The sequence below is a fragment of the Pinus tabuliformis genome, chromosome 2_1, assembly GCF_031772625.1.
Source record: "Pinus tabuliformis cultivar Carrire ecotype Pingquan chromosome 2_1, CPIR1, whole genome shotgun sequence".
Classification (NCBI taxonomy): Eukaryota; Viridiplantae; Streptophyta; class Pinopsida; order Pinales; family Pinaceae; genus Pinus; species Pinus tabuliformis.
The window spans coordinates 870,676,233-870,701,538 of NC_142299.1; the positions used below are offsets into that span (position 1 = coordinate 870,676,233).

Consider the following 25,306-nt stretch of genomic DNA (forward strand, 5'->3'; position numbering starts at 1 on the left):
CATCCCGCTGAAGTGGAAAATCGAATTTTCTCCATTTAACTAAGGCACTAATCAAATGAAACCTTTTCTTGCTACAATTACAAAATTCCCTCTTAGCATGAAAAAGACCCTGCGCAACCCCAATCTTGCTAATATTGTAATAAGACACCCTCTCACTGTCGCTGTTGCTACTACAACAACTGCAACTGAGAAGTATCCAAAATACTAAATCAACTGTCTTTGAGTTGCAACTATCTCCCGAGTCTCTGACTTCTACTAGCCTCTGCATTGTCTATTGGGAAATTTGCATTGCTGCTGACTCTACAACTGAGCCTCTTGCTCTGCTGTCAACACTACTTTGTGCTCCTCAGTATCTGACCGCTCCAATTGACACTAATCTTCCTGTCACTGCATATTGTGGGCCCTTGTAGCAAGGGTAATGATGTACGAGAAGAGTATACTGCAACTGCTATTGCTCTCTTATGGACCCTTCCCAAATGTTTGCAACTATGGGACTAAGGATCTACATCGCCCCACCTCACCCCTCGAGGTATCATTGCATGCATGTCGAAATCTACCTCTAGCTTGTAGAGATTTTTAACTCTAACTCCAATCTGTTTCACTTATCCAGTAGCTATATTCTTTAGAAAAGATTTTCCCTTATTGAACACCACATCATAACCTCAGTGCTCGAATACAACTACATAGATCAAATTCTTCTTCAGCCCAGGGACATACATGACATCTTTCAGATGAATATGGGAGCTTGACTCCCTCTTAAAGGTTACAGTTCTAATTCCTTTGGTACTGTACCTCTTATCATCCCTAATTCTATGTGCATTTGAAGATCCTTTTCCTCTAGGTTACTGAAGAATTCTTTGCATCTTGTCATATGGAACGAGGCACTTGAATCTAGGTACTATACACTCCCCATTAAAGTGTTTGCCATGCATGAAATTAGGGTGAAGTCTAATTCGAATTGTGAGACAAGTGCTTCACCTCCTGTTCCTCCTGAAGGCTTCTTGTTAGACTTCTTGCATAGACATTTTGTTGCATAGTACTCATATTCGTGGTAGTGAAATCTTTTTATCTCGCTGAGGTCCTTCTTCTTGCCATTGTTCTCATTGGACTTTGGCTTGCTTTGGGCCTTCTTTCCCTTAGCTTTCTTGCCCTTCCCAACCAAGGAAAAATTCTCTTCCTCAACTTTGGATGTTACTCCATCTCTTGTGTTCCTTCGAATTTCTTTCTGTACCAAATCAGATCAAAGTCTCTCCCAATTTGGTAATTTTCTCTTTCCATTTATAGAGTCCATGTAGCTGTGCCAATATTTTGGAAGGCCTAGGAGAGCTAGGCGCACTAGTTTAGAAGATGGTACATTTTCTCCCACTCCTCTAAGTTCATATTGAACTTGAGTGAATTTGGAGAGGTAATGTGGAATGGATTCATTTTTTTGGATTCATTTTTCTGTATTTAGGTGTTCTTGAGCTTGTCCCTCAATGCCAATTTCCTAACATCATTGCCATTTTCGAATAAATCAGTGAGGGTCTTCCACATAGAAAATGGAGTTTCTTTGCCATTTAAATTTGAGACTATGTGGTCTTTCACACCCTCTAGGATGATCCTCATGGCTTTTGCGGTGTCCTTCTTCCATTGGGCTCACTATTGTGCATCTGATACTTCTGGTTTTGGAATGTCAGTTTTGGTGTATTTTAGCACTCCATTATAATCGAATACAACATCCATCCTATTCTTCCAAGCTATGAAATTCGAGGTTCCCTCCAAAGCATACTCCAATCTCAATCTGTTGATAGACATTTTTCAGCACAAAAGAAAACTGCTTCATTGAATCAACAAAACGAAATTTCCGGAGAAGATATGGAACAAGGTTTTTATGTTTCTTGTGAGGCTTTGATACCATGTAGAAATTAATAGAAATTTGCTACTGTTAATGAAATTGAATTGAAATCACACAATAGAAACACATGCAAGAACATGCAACCATTAAAACACAAGAACACAATGATTTACAGGGGAACCCAATTGGGAAAATCCCCTCTATTGCTTTACATTAATCAGATGAGAATGATAAATTATTACAATGTCTTGCTTCAACTTTGAAAAACACCTCGCACTCTAAACTTGTTATCTTGTTGACTCTCCTGCTTTGGCCAACACTTAGCCAATTCAAGCCTCCAACTTCCTTCTATTCCCTTGTGCAATTTAGGAGAAATTGAGCTCCAAAATAATAGGGGAATTCCCTATTTCCTAGCGCAAATCCAAATAGAATTGATCACTTGCTCAGTGAAAAAGCACTATTTACTCGACAATATACAATTATAAATACAAATGTTCCTTTTCCATCCACTCAATTAAGGAATTCGAATTCCATGCATGATTGAGTCTATTTTTAGTTGATTGACTAGCTAACTGAGAGATTAGTGAGTTAACAACAATCATAACTACTCAACTGACCTTCAACTGACTTAACTAATGACTATTGATCAATTAACTGAATTCAATTAACAATAACTCAACTAGATTGTTAAATTTTAGCAATTAACTCATGCACAACTCTACTTCTGGCCTACAAACTTGAATTCACTGACTTAACTAGTAGACAAGGCCATGTCACTCTAGCTAATTGCAATCCAAGTGATCATGCTGATGTGGAAAATCAAATTTTCTCCATTTGACTAAGGCACTAGTAAATTGAATCCTTTTCTTGCTACAATTTCAACATTATGATCCCTTGCCTTTAACCATGTGTTGCGTAATTAAGCCTCCAATATTTCTCTTCATGTCTGTTGATTTTGTGAATCTATTTTCTTAATTCCTTTTCTTGCTTTATGTGCCACTCCTCCACTGACCTTGAGTCCATCACGTGATGACGATTTTCCAATTTCTTAATAATATTGAGTTTTTCTTGCCGTAGGGGTTTGAAGTTCCTCCTTGCCTAGGATTTGAGGGCCTGTTTGATGAAACTCAGTTTGGATTCCACACAAAGGTGGGAGATTCAGAAATTGGTCTTGAATCTAGCCTGGGCTGTGTTTAAATGGAATCGGTCCCAAGTCTTCCAAGGGATCAATCTCCAATTTGATACGCTGATGGTTCAGATCCCCTAATGCTAGAATTGTGGAAACACACTTGATTCCCTTGGTTAGCCAGTTGCTGTGCAAAGGGAAACGATCTAAATTTGTTCCTATGTGACCATCTCCACTTCTTTGGTTGATCCAAGTATATCTACCCCTTTTGGGATGATGTATATGAGGTCCCATTTTCTCACCAGATCTTCCATTCTTTCTCTATATGGGTCTATGACTATGCTACCCCCATGCTTCTTCGTGGAATATAAAGTTGCGCTGAAGTCACCCTCGACTATACTATTTCAGTGCCAATGATTTTCCTTTAAACCAAGTAATGAGTCCCAAAACCCAAATTTTTTTGCCATCAATTTACTGGAACATAGACATTCACTATGGGTAATTTTCTTTGGTGTCATTCTTCTCTAATAATACTGCATATCAATATCTAAATTTAGCACTATTTAGCAGTGTGAAGTGGGAGTCTAGCCAAAAAGTACCTAAACCTCCTGATGCTCCTTGTGAGCTTTGAGCCACGCCAAAACATTCTCCAAAAGTTTTTTAGAGGTTAAGGACCACATTTTCTTTTACCTTTGTTTCCTACAAAATAAGGATCTACAATTTTTCTTGTTTAACTATATATGTTACAGATTGGGGTTTTGTAGGGTTTCCCAATCCCCTTACATTCCATGAAATATATTTCATTTAGTTTTAGGGTCATTGGGATTACCTCTTCCCCTGTAACGAACAAAGTTCGTATACTTAGGAATTCTCTGATACCAATGTAATGAACAAAGTTCGTATACTCAGAGGAATGCTCTGATACTAATGTAACAAATAAGGTTCGTTATAATCAATGTTAAATAATCCAGAAGACTTGGAATATGAAGATCTCCATTGAGGATACAAGAATATATATTAAAAATGTATGAATGAGAATGTATATGATGTTACAAATGAGAGTGATGGCTTGCTTACATACCCTACCTTAGCTAGGTATCTCTTCATGGAAGGTCATGTCCCTTCAGTACTAATTACTAATAAATTAATCATTATTATGATTATCATCATTATTTATGACTATACTATTTATATAATATATTTTATTCATAACATTGCCTTCTTAAAAAAGATTTGTCTTGAAAGCTTACTGATGAAAATGTTTGATCTCTTTTTCTGCTTCACATATATTTTCGTCTCAGTGTTGCCATCTTTGTTGATACAAGACGATATGATTATTGGAGTGATATATAAAATTGTCGCATGGAGGAAGGATCTGATCATCTTAAATTAATCTTTTGTGGAATTTTTAGAGTATTGGAAACTTGTGATGAATTGTTATCACTGGACTGAGTTGTGCGCACTTCAATATCTTTCTGAACATAAATTTATTTTATGAGTGATACAGATTCGTAGATTGATTGAGATGTCTATTCTTGTGATTCGGATGTAGATAACGAGTTCTTTTGGTTTTTCCTTCCTTTATCGTGTGTGGCAAGATTCCAATTTACTTCAAGTTCTAATGTCGTCGAGTTGATTACAAAATCTTCACTTGGGTTTCTCATCGTTGGAACTGCAATTTCTGAATATGTTTTCTTTTCAACTAGGTTGTCATCTTCTTGAGTTTTGATATTGATTAGCTTAGTATTCATTCATTTTTCTTCAACTTGGATAGTTATGTCTCAAGATTTTGATGTCTTTCATGTTGAATTTTTCTAATTTGTTTTTCAAGGATATCTTGTGATTTTTAAGTTTCTTAATTTGTGTCAATAATTTCTTGTTGTGGTCCTTGAGGCGAGTAACTTCTTCATTCTCGTTAGCAGTGATTTTGTCAATTTTTGCTTTTGCATATTTTGTATCGCTTTTTTACTTTCTTGAAGAATTACTTTTGAGATTTCTTGCATGTCTTCTGGTGTCACTGAATCTGGGTTCGGGGTAACGTCTTGTAGCATTCTTTTTTTTTTCTTGTGGAAAAATATCAAAAACTTCTTTTTCATATTTAGGATGAAGGACCCTAGAGTTTCCATCCATGGTGAACCCAAAATAATGTCACGTTGTTCGCTTAATAGGGATTGAATAGAGAATTGCAAAATAAATATATAGTCCCCAATGCTTAATTGTAAATTAGTTATGTCATATTTTTTGTTGTCAAAACAATCTAATTTTTCGATTATATTTGACTCGAGAATGAATAATTGGTTTGTGATTTTAGAATTTATATAATTTTTATCTTTAGCAAGTGAGATAACAATAGTAACATTTTTTATGCAATAGACCTTTTAATTCTAAATAGCACTGAAACATAATGACCTGAGATTTTTGGAAATCTTATTTCTTTCATTTCAAGATTAGCATTTGTTTTTTTTCTTCACTGGTTAACTCCATTTAAAAACATTCCACTTTATTCAAAAGTTATTTAAATTTTACCATTTTCTTGATAGATAACTACCTTCAAACTTCGAAATCATTTATTTTTTTCAACCTTTTTTTTTTTTCTGAGAATATACTGCCAATCTTTAGACCTTTGTCGCTGGCAATACAATACTTTTTATCAATAATAATAATTTAATTATTATAAGCTTTTTTGCTTAATAAATTACTTCCCTCTTTATAAGATATGGTCTACAATAATATATTAGTAATCTTAGATCACAACTTCTCTTATGAATTGTAACTTTTGAAATATGGTTGTGTTTGTATTAAGAACTTTAATAATTGTATGATTGATTTAATTTCTTGTGTGACTGCAAAAGTAAGAATGGTCGACTTGATGATTCAGTGTAATCTTCTTTAATAATTTTTATTTATTTATTTATTTTTAATTTAAGATTATGAGAATATTCCACAGATTTGTACAGTCACATCAAAATGGTTTTGTATGGACATGATGTTTTGAATCTTAATTGATCAGCGGTATAGTGCGAGTGGTTGGGCAGATGTCGTGCATCTGCAGTTTGACCAAGTTTTACTATGGTTGTGTTTCAATTTTCTTGTTGAATCGTCTGATGGTGTTGGAGGGCATAAGGTGAGTCAACGATAGTACAACAAAGGAAGGACAACGATGGGTGCAATCAGATGGTCTAGTTGTTGTGGAGGTCGTGGACAACGGCTGTATGAGGAACGTGCTAGACGAGGGTGCAATCAAGAAATGGCGGAGGGCGTAGACGAGTGTAGACATGGACGAGTGCAGTGGAGCAACGCCGTCCTGCAAGGGTGCAAGCAAAATGATGACTGGTTGTTTTACAGGTTGTGGTGAACGCTGGATGTTGAGTTCTTAGCGGTGGCTAGTAGTTGCGTTCAACGTTGTTGGTGGCCGCGGCTTGGCCGGTTTAAGCAACCATTGAGTGTGGTTGGATGCCTTTTCTTGCCACACTGTTGAGGGCTGCCGATAATGGCTTGGGAGCTAGGGATTGCTTATTTTTTTGATTTTTAATATAATTTTTAATTTTATTTATTTATTTAAATTAAAATTATATTTTTATATAATGTCTTTCTTTCTTTTTAAATAAATAAATATATATATATATATATATATATATATATATATATATATTTCCTCTATATATAATTTTTTTAAGCCATTTTTATTTTTCTATATTATTAGTATTATTATTTTCCATAATATATGCTCTTTTTTTTTTTTTTTTTTTTTCAATCAGCGAAAGGCTTAATGGAAGGATGGAGAATCTCTGGAGACTATAGCAAAACACTTCGATTGTGATGACAACAAGGTTGACGAAAGATTAATAGCCGAAGGCCGGATTAAACTAGTTCTCTGTGCAACGGTTGAGTGGCTAGAGGTTCGAACAACTTTGATACCAATGTAATGAATAGAGTTCGTCCACTCAGAGGAATGCTCTGATACCAATGTAACGAACACAATTCATATACTCAGAGGAATACTCTGATACCAATGTAACGAACAAAATTCATCCACTCAGAGGAATGCTCTGATACCAATGTAACGAACAAAGTTCATATACTCAAAGGAATACTTTGATACCAATGTAATGAACAAAGTTTGTTATACTCAAGGTTAAATACTCCATAAGACTTGGAACATGAAGATATCTATTGAAGATAGAATAATATATTTAAAAAATGTATGAATGAGAACGAATATGATGTTACAAATGAGAGTGAGGGCCTTCTTAGATACCCTAGGTAGGTATCTAGATCATGTCCCGTTTAGACATGCATCTTCAGTATTAATTACTAATAAACTAATCATTATCACAATTATCATCATTATATATATATATATATTATTCATAACATCCTCCCTTGACGCTTCTTTGCTCTTTGTTTGTGGTGGATTTAAAAACGTTTGAAATTTGGGGCTGACTACCCAACTTTTTATTTAGCTCCACCTTTGCTTCTCTTTCCTATTTTTGGAAGATTTGCCTCCCTTATTGAGGTTTTCCGATTCATGGCTTGTTGAATTGTTTCCCTAGGTTATTTTATTTCTTGCGTTTCTTGTCATAACTTTCCCGACTCTCGACTCTGCTTCCTTTTGTACCAAGGGTGTTCCTTCTCCCATTTGTCCCTGATTTCCTAGATCTAGTTGGTTTTGTCCATTGTTCTGAGATGGGGATTACTACTTTTATAGAGGGTTTGTGATCTCTGTAGGTTTTTGTTTAGGGATTTCCCCTTCTTCGATTTCCTCTTCGTCATCCAATACTTCGTCTCCCTTCTTAGGGTCTTCTTGCTCAATCCCTTCTTGTGATTGAAGGACTTCGAATGGGGTTGCCGAAGTTGAGGCTTTGTTTCTATTTTGTCTTGGGTTTTTTTCACTTGGTGCTACCTTTCCTCTATTATTCCCCTTTATCTGAATCTGCCATTGTTCTTTTGGAGTTGTAGCCGTGCCTTCCCCTTTCCCAGATTGGGACTTGCAATCCTGAGCAAAGTGCCGATACTCATGATAGATCCTGCATTTGAATGACAATTGTTCATAATCCAAGACCCGTCGATGGCTCCATTGCCCTTGTCAGGTTGATATCAAAGGGTAATCCTTTTTCTAGGTAAACCTCTACACATTTTTGCGTAGACAAATTGGTAACCTTTTGGTTCAACTCGATCCAAATATTTTCCCAATCCATTCGCTATTATTGCTTTCAAACAATCATCACTCCAACATAAGAGTGGAAGTCTTGGGATATTAACCCATACTGAAATTGTGTTTGCAATATCGTCGTCCAGGTCGAAATCTAGAGACCACGAATTTAGAGGCATTCCTCTGGTCCCAAAAAAGTACGAGTGATTCTTGAAAATTGCATCTCTATCCTCTTTAAATTAAAAAAATTTATTACCACAAGCATAAATACCAATATTATTTTCATCATTGGTTTCCAAGATTTTTCTATCTATTGATCCATTGATTTTGGAGATGACCACATAAAACCATAAACTTACCTAGTAGAGTCCTGTTTATGAAAGTAAGAGACATCCTTTGAAATCCCCCCACTGGGAGAGCAATGATAGGAATGTTTTCAGACTTCTTAACGAATCGCGAATGTGTTTCTTTTGATCTCGGTTTCTTCCTCAGAGATGCCACTAATTCCTGGGAGGTCGCCACATCATCCTGTGGAGGGGGAGGAGCCCCCTCTAGCCCAGCCACCATCAGAGCCCAACAAAAATCTTGCCTGAAAAATGTAGGGTTGCATAGCTCCTCTTCAATAGGAATTTTACCCAATTTAAACAAACCAATTTATGTTATTAATTGCCTTTCAATAGGTTGTGGAAGACAACCCTTGGAATGTACAACCACAAACATAGTGAACATTTTTACTCTTCTCACAAACATAGTGAGCATGTTTACTATTCTTTAATCCAAAACTCATTTTTGTACTAATGAAAATGTAGTTTCTCTGTTCAAACAAACCGACATCACCCACTGAGGCGAAGGAATTTCCCGAACGGCCAAAAGTGTCCAAAATGTGGGCAAATTTTTTCAAGAAATCTCGCAGTAGCAGTGTTTGAATTATGTTTTTGATGGTGGAAATAGATTCAACACCATCAAAAACATCTCGGACACCCAAAATATTGAAGTTTGCAAGATTTTATCAAAATATTGTTGGACTTTCCATGATTTTCAGGGAAAAAAAGTAGTCTAGTTAGACCACCGCAAACAAAATAGTGTAGGTTATTAGTGTTCGTGCAGCCTTGCATTAAAAGAATGAATCAAGCAACAAAATCCGTGCAGTGTGTGGTTGATATTTTGGATACCCATAACTAATAGTGGTAAGGGGAGTTGTGGGTTTTACCAGTTTGTCCATCGATCACTGGAACATATAGAGATATTTAACGAATATTTAAATCATGCTCTTATCTAGTAGATTGACAAAAAATCTCTGCATCGTGGTGGTCATATTTTGTAGAACCATAACTAATAGTACTAGTAAGGAGAGTTGGAAGGTTTGCTAGTTTGTCCATCAAATAATGAATTTATAGCTTTAGACATTTAATCATACCTATTCGTTGACAACCTTTTATTTTTAGTTTTAATGTAAAATACCTATATTTGAATCATGGTGTTCTGTTTGCCCTACTTAGCCATTATAATGGAAAATAGCCATGTTTGAATCATGGCGTTCGGTTAAATATGTACAACAACCATCGTGATTAAATATGTACAACCATATTTGAGTCATGCGTACATCCTTAATTAGCATCTCTTAAAGACTATGTTGCACTGGACGGGGTAACGGGATGTGTTTCGAACACGTTTAGAGCGCACCTCCAAATTTTTAGGGGACGACAAGTTGTGAACGACAAATGTGACAATTATTTTTATATTTATTAAAAAATTAAAATAAAATTTAGTAATTATAAACATGAATGATAAATGAAAATATAAAAATTAGAACTATTACTATTTTTGAAATTCAAATTACAAAAGAAAATATTAAAGTCTAATATTATCTAATCATTATTGTACATCACAAAAACAAATATCGCCATCATTGCTCATTGTCGAGAATTTAAAAAGTACTATTAGTTTGCTACGACCTACAATCTACTACTGTCTACATAATAATTCTATGATACATGATGAATCATTTTCAAAATTTAAATAGTAGTGAAACTTTAAACACTAAAGTAAAATTTAATAAAATTATAAACATAAACAAGCCATTAAAATTTAATTATAAATCCCAAATTAAGAGTCTAGAAATTAAGAACCTTGTGGGACCTATTATCAATGTAATGTATATCATAATCATTCAAAATCACTATTATTTATAGAGCACAAAGAGAATTACCATCCCATTTATTTAACTTATAATGTATATCATAATCATTCAGAATCACTATTATTTACAGAGCACAAAGAGAATTACCATCCCATCTATTTAACTTAACATTAAGTGTTAAAAATGAGTTAGCCATTGTCATGTTTATTTTAGGAGTAACAAATGTTATATATAAAGTAATAATGTCATAAAGTGAAATAAATGATATATAATAAATGATGTTTATGTTAATGTATTCAGGGAAATAATTGATTGGTTCCTAAAGTGAATAATGGAACTTGCTACGTATATGGACAACACCACTAGTAATTTAGTAGCACATTGGTATATCATCTTATCTCTCATGTAGTCTCTCTTGCTTGTCTCTTGCATATTTTTATAACATTGTATTAAAGTCATGGTGATTGTGGCATAGGTAGATTTCAAAGATTCATGCCAAGAAAAGTCTTTCTTTCTTGTCTCTTGCATATATTTAACATGGTATTAAAGTCAAGGTGATTGTGGCATAGAGAAATTTCAAAGATTCATGCCAAGAAAATGTGTCACAGACATGGAGAAAGAGACAAGTTCAAATTGGAGGCAAATTAATTCATGGAGTATAGTGTCTGTAAACTATAAAAATGAATAACTCATTAAAATTTAATTATAAATCCCAAATTAAGAGTCTCATACTTGCCTTGTAGCTCGACTCTTACTTTACTTGCAACTTTCACTCGAGTTCTCTCAGCGCTGTTTACCTTTGACGCTATGAATGAAGTTATTTGTTCAACGTTTACTTTCGCTCGTCGTCTCAGACTTTGCTCAACTCTTACCTACAACCCTCACAACCTGTGTTTACCCACAACCTTCGCTCGAGCTCATTATTTATCTACAACCTTTACAATCTGTGTTTACCTTTACTGTCGTGTCTCTGTAACAATGTTTACGTTCACTCTCGTTGTGTAGTGTAGCATGTAGTATGTGATAGGTTTAGTTTAGTCGATAAATTTAAGTTGTGATAAAATTTAAGTTTTGAAATTTAATTTTAAAGTCTAAAACTTAGGTTTTCATATATATATATATTTTTAAAAGTTTAATAAGTATGATATTAAGCTCAATTTTTGGAGGAACGTCTCGGGGAAGCCCCAAAGTCCCAATAGAGTTCCTAGCCAATAAGAGAAGTTTTCGAAGTTTCCGACGAGACGAGTGCCACAGTAACCTGATCGTAGAGGCAAAAAAAAGGCCATGAATTTTGGTGGAGACGTCCGTGCAACATAGCGTAAAGATGAATATTTTGCCTTGAATAAAACACTGGTATTCTGTTTGCTTTGTAATGTATGTGCAAAAGCAAAATCATCATCTCATAGATTCATTTATTTCTTTGAATAAAGCACTTGGGTATTCTACTTGCTCACGTAGTCTTCGTAGTAAGCATTCAAAGAAGTGTTTTGGTTTGAGGGTATTCAATTTGCCCACGTAGTCTTCGTAATGTGTTTAAAAAAAAGGACTGCCATCCGAATAATGGGAACACTGTTTTCCACTAGAAAACAGCAATATGATTTGCCATATAGGCTTTTACAAAAGAACTGTCTTTTTATTCTCTATTCAGCGTAGTGACAGTTAAAAAGCAGTTTTTATTCTGCATCCAACCTATTTTTCAGTCAGAAAAACAACATACCTTGCTATATAGACTTAAACAAAAGATCTGTCTGCGTATTCTCTATTCGGCGTAGTGACAGTGAAAAAACAGTCTATTCGGCGTAGTGACAGTGAAAAAACAGTTTTATCCTGCTTCTTTTTATTTCTTCATCGGAAGAAATTGTACGTGCATTCAGATTTCTTTGTTCGTTATTTATATATAGAGGGTTTATTTTCCATGTTCCAAGATTTCCAAAGGGTTTTGCAACCAGTACCTTTTTCAGAAATGTTGCCGTTTTCCCTGTATTGTGCAATATAGTCTCCAGTTCTGTAATGTAACACAATGTTTTCTATCGTCTCATCATCCTGAACAACTCTGTGTTGAAAGGGCCTTTCTGAAAAATCCAAAGACTGGAGGTAAAGTTGTAAAGATTGCTGTCCTCGTAGTTCTAGTTGATAACTAGTTTGGAGTGTGATTTTCATTGAGAAATAGATTCTATAATGGATTCTATTAGGTGGAGGTGACGTTTTCATTTGGAAAGGAATGGAAAATCCGAAACAAGGATTTTCATGAGATCTGGTGGGAATTTTTGGAAATCTAGGTTACACTTGTCAAGCTTCATAATTTTGGGTGCCCAAAGAATTCTTGTTTTAAAGACTCCTACCAGATTCCCATGATCATAATTCTTGAAAAAAATTACATGATCATAATGCTTAAAAAAATTGCCGGATTTTGACGAGAAATTGCCAGGAGAAATTGTTGCCTGACTTCTCTAAATCTATTTGTTGCACATTTCTTAGCCAGTTCATTTTATTCAATCCATTCTACCTTACTTTAGAGCAACTTTGTAAAAGATCTCCCTTACCTCAGAGTAAACTTTATAAAAGATTGAGAAATAGAATTCTGCATGCGTGACATTTACGAGAAATACGAGATTTTAGGTGGCAAAACCACGACAATATATCAGGGAAATCTACATGGGGGCAAGGTAGGGTATTCTATTTCAAGGAGTTACAATCAGGTCCACATCTGTTTAACTCTTGGGATTTAGTATAAATGAAGCATACGTCATTACAAAAACTATTATCGGTTTAGGTTTTTTTTTTCATATTTAACAATTTCTACCTTGCTAACAATTTTACCTACTACCTTGATTAAGCTTGTTTATTAGCCTTTTTGTAAGGCTAAGGGAAGCCAGAAGCATCTCTTTTTAACTCTTGGGATTTAGTATAAATGAAGCATGCGTCATTACAAAAACTATCATCGGTTTAATTTTCTTGTCATATTTAACAATTTCTACCTTGCCAGCAATTTTACCTACTACCTTGCCTAAGCTTGTTCATTAGCCCTTTTGTAAGCCAAGAGAAGCAAGAAGCCTGACATTAGTGCAATTTCTCTGACAACACTAGTTTCATACATGTATGCATAGTTTTCTTGAGTGCGTACTTTTAAAAATCCAGTGGACCTCCATCAATGACTTGTACAAAATAGTACTTGATATCAATAAGTTTAGTCTTACATTGATAAGTTAGCTTTGGAGCCAAATGTATAGCACTTCGACTATCATAAAATATATTTACATTGTTTTGCGCTCTACTAAGCTCACCTAGAAGACCCTTCAACCAAATTGCCTTTGCCTCTTTGCAAGTATATGAGATGACAATATATTTAGGATTTATGGTGGATAAGTAATTGTTCCCTGAAGCTTTGACGTCCAACTAATGGATCCTCCTGCGAAAGTAAAGATATATATGGAAGTAGATCTCCTATTGTCCAAATCACTAGCAAATTTGAATCAACATAACTGCATACATAATCACTTAACATGTTAAAGATCATGCAATAATCAATTGTGCAAGATATTAAAGCACCCATTTCATTGCATTCTAATGTTCTTTCCTAGACTTGTCATGTACCTATTAACACCACTCATTGTATGTGAAATATCCAGTCTGGTACATACCATTGCATACATTAGAGTCCCTACTACATTAACATAAAGTACATGAGACGTACAATATTTTTCTTCCTTATTACTAGGACGTAAACTTAAATAAAGCTTGAAATGGAAAGCGAAAAAGATATTTACAAGTTTCACATTATTCATCTCAAAATTTACAAGTATTTTCTCAACATACTTTTGTTTTGAAAACTTGAGTTTTCCATTCGCTGTTTGTGTATTTCAATGCTCAAGATTTGTTTTGCTACTTCTAGATCCTTCATATTAAAGGTCCGAGCCATCCGAGCCATCAACTTCTTGATCTTGTCCATGTTTTTGCTTGCAACAAACATATTCCCAACATATAACAACATGATAATCAATACACCATTAAAACTCTTGAAGTATACATAATGGTCATGCTCACTTCTGGTATTGATTTTGGTTGGTTCATCATGTGGTGGCTGTAACGTACCCGTAATCTCTGCCCTTTGTTGAAGCTACAGGGTACCTCTTGAAATAATCAGTGGCCACCAACTTCTTGCTGGGATACCTTTCTGTAACATATCCAATCATCTGATTGGGCTGATTTCAACATTTTTATATCATTGATATCATTGCATTTTTGTTAAATAATGCGTGCAACATGTCAATGCATGGATATGCAAAAAAGTCCATAGTTACAGATGCAAAGAAAAACAACATTCAAATCATGACAAGCAATTTTCAACACAATCTGCAGCTTCTCTTGACGATCTGCAGCTAGACGGGCGATCTACAGCTTCTCCGGGATCGTTCCAGGCTTCCAGCTAAGGCGATCCTCACAGGTTTTTGCTTCTCAGATTTTCCACGGTAAGAAAGTAGGGACGTCCTGAGTGACCGCTTTTCCCACTGATCTGCAGCTTCCCCGACAATCTGCAACTAAACGGGCGATCTACAGCGTCTCCTGGGATCTCCTCTCATTGGTCTCGCTGCTGGCGTTGGGCGTCTTCTGATACGAACATCTGCCCATTTGGCCGGTGCTAGCTTGGTTGGGTATGCTCACAACCCTGGTGCTGCTGCTCACGGGGTATAAGGAGATCATCTTCTGCTCACTTGTAGTGGGGTCTGCGATCGTTGTCCTCGACGCAGCATCTCTGCCGCTGGGTTCTAGATCTAATCTTCTGTGGCTAGATCTAGATCTAATATTTAAAATATGGCTCCCAGCTTCGCGAAAATAGCTGTTGGCTCAATTCCGTCCTCTTCTAGAGCGCAAGCTCCTGCCCATATCATCAGTGGAGCCCCAGCTCCCACTGTCCAGGTGGTCCAGGCCTCATTCGATGAGGCTTTGAAGTTTTCTGAAAGTGCCCTAATCTGCAGGTTCAGTGGTTTTTGGCCACGGTTGACAGTTCTCCACAAATGGATCTCGGAGGTATGGAACCCTGTCATCTCTGATGAAATTAATATCTACCCCTGTGCTAGGGGTTTCTTTATAATAGATTTTGGAAATCTTGAAAGTAGACAATGTATTCTAGATTTCGGCCCTTGGTTTTGGGAAAACTCGGGCCTATTCATGAAGCCATGGAACCCATCATTCGATCCCTCAACAACAGTCATAACCTCAGCACCAGTTTGGGTGAGATTGCCAACCCTACCCTTGCATCTCTGGGATCTCTTCTTGCTACAAGCCATTGGAAATGCAATTGGGAAATTTTACTGCAGGTGCCCAGAAACAGAGGAATATGCCAGAATCACCTATGCACGCATCTGTGTGGAAATAGACTTCAGCGCCGGATTCCCAGCTGAAATAAACTTAACAAGTAAAGACTATGTGTGGAACCAGAAATTCGATTATGAAAGTGTCCTCTTCCGATGTCGATCTTGCTTCAATAAACCTAACAAGTAAAGGCTATTTGTGGAACCAGAAACTCGATTATGAAAGTGTCCTCTTCGATGTCGATCCTGCTTTGGAACAGGCCATCTAGCCAAAAATTACCCAAAAGCCTCCCAGAAAAATTCTGCTAGAAAAAACCACCACAGATCTACATGGTGGGAAGGAGCACAACAAGAACACTACACTGTCATCAAAGAAGAATACTCTAGAGAAAACTTTGAATCACAAGAAATCGAGCAAGAAAGAAACAACTCTCAAGACAAGCAGGGAGAAAGCCCCGCCCAACAACAAAAGAGTGAACTCGACAACCCCTCAAGCAATAGTTATGAGGATTCGAATACCGCACAAAATAAATTTTCATTTAACAACAAAGGAGATCTCCTAGACCAAACTTCTTCTCCAACTATCTTCAAAAGGACGAACACAATAGATCGCGAAGCTAAGACACCAATGTCTCAAGAACCAAAAGAGATAAAGGAGATGCAAGATAAAGGAAGTTGGAAGACCGTAGAGAAAAAAAAGAAAGCTACAACACCAATCTCGCCAAGAAAGACGAGGAGCTAGACAATCAAAAACTAAGAAAATTATAGGTCCGATAGACCAATTTGGTCTCAGTGGACGTTAACCACTATCATCATCATCATCATCAAATAAATCACGAGTACTTATCTTTCTGGGAATTAGCTACCAACTGATTGCAGACAAAGAATGTTCCATTCAACCATAGTTTTTTCGTTGTACCTAATCTTTCTACAATAAGGCCAACCTTGAGTTGAGCCTTGAGTTGAGTCTATGAATCCACAAGGGAAAAATCACCTATGGCTGGCCCTAACTCTTTTAAGTTTTCACATAGCCCAATTCCTGGATATCACGGTTTGCGAATTCTTACAACGATCCCATTCTACTGACTTTCTTTCCTCATCAATCTGTACAACTTAAAGAACGGGATCCCTTTTCATGCAATCTCTCAGGATATCCCACTTTCCTAAGGGGCACCAGCACAGATTAGTCAGGAAATCTTACTTATTGAGGACTCTAGGGATGATCAGCTATGCTTACGTTTCTTCAATGACAATAATGTTCCACACCCAATCATATAGTTTCATAACAGCTTCTATAGTTATCACAATCCATCCCAGTAGACTAGCTTTCCTCTCCCATTAGGCTGCACAACCTAAGGAATGGGATCCCTTTCTTTGCCACACAGTCCCTCCAAGTATCCAACACAAACCTGTCGGAATCTCATTGGAAACTCCAAGGATTTTCAGCTTTAGTTAAATTTTCTTCACATACAACAATTAACCATACAGATAGTCATAACACTTAATAGTTTTCAGGGAACTATTCTCCCTTCAGTTTCTAACATGGCAGCTTGATCTGTTAGAAAAAAACTCGTTTAGGAGGGAATGAATTGATATTCCACTCAGGAAGAATGACTGTGAAAAGTTCCCTTGCATGTCCAAAATTGGCTGATTGTATTTGCAATATGCATACATGGGAGATAGTGTTATCAGAACTGGCAGAACTGATCAGTTTGAAACCATCGAGTGGCAACTACCAGCCCTTCCATCCCATTTTTGGGTGGAAATGTCTAAGGGGCGCTTCTTTGGGGGTGACCCGTACCAAATGGGAACTCCTCCCCGAAGTTCCTAACCATCCCATTTTTGGGTGGAAATGTCTAAGGGGCGCTTCTTTGGGGGTGACCCGTACCAAATGGGAACTCCTCCCCGAAGTTCCTAAGTCTAAATGTAGGGTTGACCTGTCCTGTAAGGTTCGGATGGGTTCCTGGCCAGCACCGGAACATTCAAAGCATTCACAATTAGGAGTAGATTGAAAATTCATCAAATGGATCTTTGGCGGAAATCTTTATTTCCCCATTTTCCATGATAAATTAGGTAGGCACTTTTTTCTAATGGATCTTTGAATGATTAGTAAGCAAAAATTTATATCAATTGAATGTTTCTTTAAAATTGATTGCTAAATCTGGTATCTCCCTTTTGTCTGGTCTTATTCAAGCTTTACACAGGAACTTCGCTTAACGATCATAAGTATCTTCATCTGAACTTTGGGTATTTATTTTTGCAGGGCCAACAACTGTAACTGGGAAGATCAGTGGTCTGAGCCCTGGTCTCCATGGTTTCCATGTTCATGCACTAGGTGACACAACAAATGGTTGCATGTCAACTGGTATGATATATGTCCTGGACGCATTTGTTGGCTTGCCTTCCATCATGTTTCTTTGTTTAAGTTGTGATCTGTGCTTAGCAGTATAATGACATGACCCTTTTTGGGTTCTCATTATTTATCAATGAATGCTAGGACCACATTTTAACCCGTTAGGCAAGGAGCATGGTGCACCCACAGATGATAACCGACATGCTGGGGATCTAGGCAATGTAACTGTAGGAACGGATGGTATGTCTTTTGGCAAATTGCAAAACTTGAATATTATCTGGCACATTTATGCAATGTTCATGAAAGTATATTGATGTTCAGAATTATAACTGCACTGATGTGTAATGTGTAATATCTCTCTTCAGGGACTGTCGAATTTTCAATCACTGACAGCCAGGTATATTGCTTCTTCTTTATACTGTTTGTGTGTACTGCCATTGTCTACCCATTGGCCTTCTCTCTCTTGAGAGGTTCTTGGGTTGTTGTCCAAACTCACTGAGTTTCCTGTAACACCGTACCTTTGCTGCTTTTTTTTTTTTTTTTTTTCATTTATACGTATGTTCTGATGTTATATCTTGTAGGTTTCCTTTTTTTATATTATTTTGTGACTTATCTTGTAGGCTTTTTTTTTTTGTTCATTATTTTCAACATTTATAGGAGTTTGCAACTCCCACATTGTATTCATACTGATTGTACTCTTCAGTCCAATTGACTTACTTTTGTGGTCATTTATAGGATATTAATATAATTATGATATCATCTTATCTTATTACTTTTTTATGATTCTTGGAGATTCTTTGACCAGAGTCCTGTATTTGCAGATTCCTCTCTCTGGGCCACATTCGATAGTAGGACGAGCTGTAGTTGTCCATGCTGATCCTGATGATCTTGGCAAAGGTTAGTCAACTACTGCATTAGCTAACTAGATTAGCATTTCCCTAGTAACTTTATTTCATTTGTAAAATTCATCTGTGTTCCTTTGGTCATCAAAATTTCATATGGGTGTCTATTACTGGAGTTTTAGTCAATTCAAATATTGCTATATAATCCATTTAGTTCATCAAGGCTTTTTCTATCTGGTTAAAATTGAAGCTGTCAGGATAATTAACATATTTTTTACGTCCATATATGTGAACATTTTATATTAGCCCTTGCAGAACGGTGAACCACATACTGCCGAAGTTATATGAATGTTATTTTCAATTATTCGTTGTGTATTATGACTGGGATTTTAAATGATTTTATAATACATTTAATTTGTGTACTTGGAAAGATAGTTCTGAAACAAAATTAATTATTGTCCCAGCAATTAGTGCTTATTATTTTTTCTTCTCAAGAAATACATATCCGCATGTGTGCATTGGATTGTAGGTGGCCACGAACTGAGTAAGAGCACAGGAAATGCTGGTGGCAGACTTGCTTGCTGTGAGTGTCTCTTTTCTACTTCAAATTCAATAACACCTGAAATGTAGACATTTTAGCTGATTAAACTGAGGTGCACGTTGTTCTGTTGGTCTTTGGCAGGGGTTTTCGGTCTTCAAGGATGAATATAGCAGTTGGTTATTTATAGGCTGGCTTTGTTCAAGTATGAATAGGTGTATCTATTACTCGTCGCTCTAGTTTGCATTATGCGAAAGGGATACAACAGTAAGCCAGATACAAACATTTGGAAGGTGGTTATTAGGTGAACCTAACAATAAATTGAGTACGCTGTGCTACATAAGGATTTTGCATGTAATAGTTTTGATGATGTTCTACAAACCTATTCAGGCTAATGGGTGGCCAGTTATATTCCTTGCGAATGTATTACTTTTCGGTTTTCTGTTATTTTTATTGCCATTTGTGTTCCGATGGTGAATGGTTTGGATAGGAAAATGCAAAAGGTATGTTATTTGTGGGTTCTTTCTCACTCTTCCATGCATATCCCAAGGATGAAAACTCGAAAGTAGACAGTATGAACGACAGGTCACGGATGAAAACTCGAAAGTAGACAGTATGAACGACAGGTCACGGTTCTCGTCCACCTCATCCTGTTAAAACATGCATTCGAACATGATAATTGGATAATCACCGTTGGAAGGCCATTTTCTAAATTGGGTGATGTGAGGAATATCAACGATTAGATGTTTTTGCTTTTTTCTACTGGAATTTGGCAGTAACTATTAGATGTTTTTTTTTTTTTTTTTTTTTTCTTCTTCTTCTGGAATTTGGGGATATAATTTCTGGTGGAATAATGTATTTTAGTGGAATCATGAATTTTAGCCGTTTAAAATCTATTTTTGAATATACAAATGGGTGGAATAATGAATTTCAGTGGAATCATGAATTTTAGTCGTTTAAAATCTATTTTTGAATATACAAATGGGTGGAATCATGAATTTTAGTCGTTTAAAATCTATTTTTGAATTGAATAGATAAATGGATTCAGTGTTGAATGAATTTTAGTGGAATCATGAATTTTAGTAGTTTAAAATTTATTTTTAAATACACAAATGGATTCATTCAGTTGCGAGAGAAACGACTAAAATTTATTTTTAAAATAAACAAATGGATTCAGTGTTGAGAGAATGGGGCACTTGAATTCTGCAGATTATATAGCTAAAAAATTGCAATTCCAAGATTTGCCTACTGAATTCTGCAGATTATATAGCCAAAAAACTTGCAATTCCAAGATCTGCCTAACTGGATTTTGAGCAAAATTAACTGGATTTCGAGCAAAATTGATTGGATTTCGAGCAAAATTGCAATTCCAAGATTTGCCTACTGAATTCTGCAGATTATTTTTTTTTTCAGAAGAAAAAGCTGAATAATTCTTTCATTATGTTTCAAAAAAGTTCCATATACATATGTAAAGTTTTTATCCCCAGCATAAAATCAAAACCAGCAAATATTTGCAGCATTACATCCATATTACTAGAGTCGGTATGATATCTGTCAATAGATCTATTCAAATTCTGGAGAATATACCTATATAAGAGAAGTAAAATTGACTGACCTATAATAGACCTTTTCCAATATAAAGAAGCCAGATGCATACCAGATTTTGTTCTGACCTATAATAGACCTTTTCCAATATAAAGAAGCCAGATGCATACCAGATTTTGTTCTTTTAAAATCCTGGCATAGAAAAAGACTCTATGGCAAATGTAAAATGATCCACAGAGATACATAGATGCCACTTATCATCTGAAGACTGCATGCCCTCCTTAGATAGTTTGTCCGCTTCCTCATTTTGTCCCAGCTTTATGTGAGTGATAGGGAACTGAGATGGCTTCCATAGGGATTTAATCCTGCCTATCCATCCAGAAAGATTGTAATTTATCCTATTTTGGTTCCCCTTCACTAGATCTATGATTATTTTGGAATCCCCATAGATGTTAATGGGTCCAATGTCCATAAAAGTGCAGAAGATAAGCAGGCCATGGCCTTTGCCTTCTTATTAGTGCCTATGCCACCATTCCAATACATGAAATATTGTAGCTCTTTTGAAAGACAGATATAAACTCCACATGCACATTTTCCTTCTTTTGCTGCTCCATCGAAGTGTGCCCATGGAAAAAGTAGCTTACAGGAATCAGTGACAGATTTTTGTTGTATGAACTGTTGAGGGATGTTTGGGAGGATCGAATGGTAGTAGGTGACTATCTCATCAAATATATGCCCAAAATCCTCCTTGCTGTTCTGAAATATTTTTTTATTTCTCCACTTCCATATGAACCAGTTTACTATCAAAGGAATGGGACGCCAAACAGTTTTCTGGGAAGCCCACCATTCGTATGCTTCTGTTGTGGAGGGATGTGAAGCCATAGGAAAACCGAAGAACAATGCCATCCTCTTCCATAGAATCTGAGATAGTGGACAGTTAAAAAAAATATGCATATTATCTTCAGTATTAGCAAAACAAATAATGCATATGGCAGGTCCCTGCCATCTTCTTTTTTGTAAATTAGTCCAGGTGAGATTTTTGTTGTTGTAGACAAGCCATGAAAACAAAATTATTTTTAGTGGACAGCCAGTTTTCCAAAAGGGGTATGGAAAGATTTTCTGAGCTCTTTCTCTACTCTGTTCTATCAAGGCAAGATATATATCTCTGACTAACACTTTTGGCTGACCTTTCTTCACCTATCAAACAATCCTGTCTCTGTTCTCAGTTTTGTATATCCCGGCATTTTTCAAAGTCCAGGTAATCTTTTCCCATTGGGCAGCCAATGATCCCTGCAATCCCAGCTCTCTATTCGATTTCCATATAGGAATAGCATCATTCCATTCAACGATTACTTGTGCCCAGTAAAAGAGTCCTTTTTTGTGGAGGAAACCGAGAAGTGGTTGAGAAACCGGGGGTTCCATCTCAACCCCTATGATTGCATCGGTTCCAATGAGAATGTTGTTTCCTGTTTGCAGTTTCCAGATTATGTTTCTTTTGAAGAAAGGGAGGATGTTTTGAAAACTTCTCCAGATCGCCGATCCTTGGGGCGATCACATAAAATTGTTCCTGTACCAATACTGAATATCTTCATTCCCCATATATTTCAATCTGATAGCTTTACACCATAAACTTTCACCAAATACAACTCTCCAGAATGATTTGCAAAGAAGCGCTAAGCCGAAAATACGGAGGTTCATTATGCTCCAGCCCCCCATTTTTTTTGGGAGAGTTAAGTTATCCAGTTTAGTGAGATGAAATATTTTCTTCTCTTTACATCCACCCCAGATAAAAGTAGCCATTAGACTGTTTAATTTCTTGATAATAGTTGAGGGAATGTAAAACAGGTGAGCCCAATAAACAGAGATCTGAGCTAAAACCGATTGAGAAAGTATCATTTTGCCAGCGATGGATAGGCATTTATTTTCCCATCCCGAAATTCTCTTATAGAATCCGTAGGTGATCCATGCCCAGTTTGTTATGTTATAACCCGTGGGCTTTAGATGGTAACCGAGATATTTGATACCCTCTATAATGGAAACCGCCTGAATGTTATATAATTGAGATATATATTCCATCACCTCCATATTAACGATTCCGAAATGGAAAGAGGATTTCTCTTTATTGATCATAAGTCCAATGGCCTTTTGAAATGATATTAATATCTTCTGCATAAAAAGCCATGAATGTCTACAAAGCATAGCGAAGTGTAAGACATCATCCACAAAGAGATTGTGTGAAATATAGTTACCTCTGGATATTGAAAGTGGTTCTATATTACCTGCAGCAACCACTCTCTTGATGTGTAGACTGAGTGTATCCATGACCAGAATGAATAAGAGGGGTGACAGGGAGCATCCTTGGCGCAGACCTCTTTCCGCCGAGAAGAAGGATGTGGGATAACCATTAATGAGAATGGTGAAATTCACCCCTTGCACACAAGCCATGATCCATTTAGTGCACTGGTCATTCAACCCGATTTTTATAAGTAAACACCTCAAATAACCCCAATCTACACTGTCATATGCATTTTTTAGATCAATTTTTAGGATGGAAGCTCCAATTCTTTTTGTTTTCATTGAATGTAAGGCTTCCTGGGCAATAGCGACTGCATCTAAGATGTTCCTTCCACTAAGAAACCCATGCTGTTCTTTAGATATTTGGGTTGCTAAGATGCCACGGATTCTTTCAGCAATTACTTTTGATATGATTTTATAGATTGCATTGCATAGAGAAATCGGCCGGAAGTCAGCAAAGGTAGAGGATTCCTTTTTTTTGGAATCAAAGCTATATAGGTGGAAGATATGTTATGATGAATCTTCCCTTTTATTCTGGTCTCTTCCACCATCCCCAACATGTCCCTTTTCATCATTTCAAAGAAGTGTATGAAAATGTCTATGGTCCAGCGATCAGGGCCAGGGCATTTATCTTTCTTAAATGATTTCATTACTGAAAGTAATTCTTCCTCAGAAACAACAGCATATAATCTTGAATTATCTTCCTCATCAAACATCTTTTGGAAAGGTTCAACGCCCCATAATATATCTTCTATATTCCTGTTAGTATCTCGGGAATAAGCCTTTTTAAAGAATTTGAGAGCTTCATTTGATATTTCTTCTTGGGAGTGAACGAAAGTATCTTCTTCATTTTTTATTTTCCATATAGAATTTGAAGCTCGCCTTTTGCTTGCAAAACGATGGAAGAATTTTGTGTTTTTATCACCTTCTTTTAGCCAAGTGACTCGGCTTTTTAGCTTCCATGTTGTTTCCTCCATCTGCAATAATTTCTGTTTTCTTTTTCCGAGCTCCCAAATCCGCGCTCGACAGTTCCAAGGAATAGTATGTGACGACATACCCTTAGCTATTTCTTTTAGCTCTTCGTCAATCTTCTTCAATTCCAGACTGTTTTTTTTCTTCTTCTGTATCTGCCAATCTTTTGCTTTGGACCTAAGGATTCTCATTTTATTAATCAGGATTTCAGTCGACGAACACTTCGTTGCTGGACCATTAGCATTCCAGATTTCACGGACCATGCAGTTAAAAGATTCATCCTCTAGCCAATATCTATTAAATTTAAAGGGATAGCCTTTTTGTGGCTTATGTTCCGTCCACTGTAAAGAAATCGGCCTATGGTCCGAGATGAAAACAGGGAGTGTAAGAGAGCTCGGGTTACCATGTTTCTCTATCAGCATTCCATGCAGGATGAATCTATCCAATCTTTTAGCTATGTAGGCTTCCCCCGCTCTGCCATTTTCCCAAGTGGGGCCCAATAAATCAGGAACTATGTCTAATAAGTTATTATGCAGCATTTCTTCCCTGAATTTTTCCCCAATAAGATCGAACTTTTTCCCCTTTCCCCACACTTCATCTGGTCCCAAAGTACAATTAAAATCACCAGCGATGAGAAGAGTTTCTATCTCCAAAATATCAGAGGCATAAAACAAGTCCCAGAAACAAACTTTGTTCTTGTATGGAGCATATACATTCAGAATGTGGAAACAGTCAGCATGTCCTCTGAATTTGGCGACCACCAAAATTCCCCCAAGACAACGGAAAGTCACTGCAAATCCACCTCGGATCCCATAATACAGCTAGTCCACCTGATAGGCCATTCGCCTCCGTTGCCGCCATATACCAGGCAGGTAGCATACGCCTGAAGAATGAGATGGTATCCTTTCTGTCATGCATGGTTTCCTGGATTAGAATTAAACTGTACGGGCCACAGAGAAAAAGATCTTTGAGAGCTAAAAATTTGGGGCCAGCTCCGAGACCCCTTATATTAATAGAAAGTATTTTCATCATCTGGAAGCCTTCTCGGGCAAATCTGCTCTAAGGGGCCTGGATTCAGAAACATTCGAGATGGGAACATCAATGAGGGAAGACTCCTGGAAATTGAGACTCCGAGAGCCACATCTGCCCCTAAAGTGTCTACTGCCTTTGTTGTTTTTCCGGCAAACAGTTATGTTT

The 25,306-nt window shown here is 36.6% G+C and overlaps 1 protein-coding gene and 1 long non-coding RNA gene across 2 annotated transcripts in view; both read left to right on the forward strand.

Moving 5' to 3' along the window:
• The first annotated feature begins 6,120 nt into the window (after positions 1 to 6,120).
• LOC149203428 (superoxide dismutase [Cu-Zn]-like) overlaps positions 6,121 to 25,306 on the forward strand; it is a 50,961-nt gene continuing 31,775 nt past the window's right edge. Inside the window, exons 1-9 of the mRNA XM_089401872.1 lie at positions 6,121 to 6,229; positions 14,632 to 14,696; positions 14,810 to 14,938; positions 15,229 to 15,280; positions 17,828 to 17,929; positions 18,062 to 18,157; positions 18,283 to 18,314; positions 18,739 to 18,814; positions 19,289 to 19,342. Of these exons, the coding sequence (XP_089257998.1) occupies positions 6,121 to 6,229; positions 14,632 to 14,696; positions 14,810 to 14,938; positions 15,229 to 15,280; positions 17,828 to 17,929; positions 18,062 to 18,157; positions 18,283 to 18,314; positions 18,739 to 18,814; positions 19,289 to 19,342 (715 nt within the window). The remainder of the gene's footprint in view (positions 6,230 to 14,631; positions 14,697 to 14,809; positions 14,939 to 15,228; positions 15,281 to 17,827; positions 17,930 to 18,061; positions 18,158 to 18,282; positions 18,315 to 18,738; positions 18,815 to 19,288; positions 19,343 to 25,306) is intronic.
• On the forward strand, positions 19,349 to 20,096 carry LOC149203429 (uncharacterized). The gene is made up of 2 exons (XR_016253954.1): positions 19,349 to 19,882; positions 19,924 to 20,096. It is a non-coding gene; the product is annotated as an uncharacterized LOC149203429 (long non-coding RNA).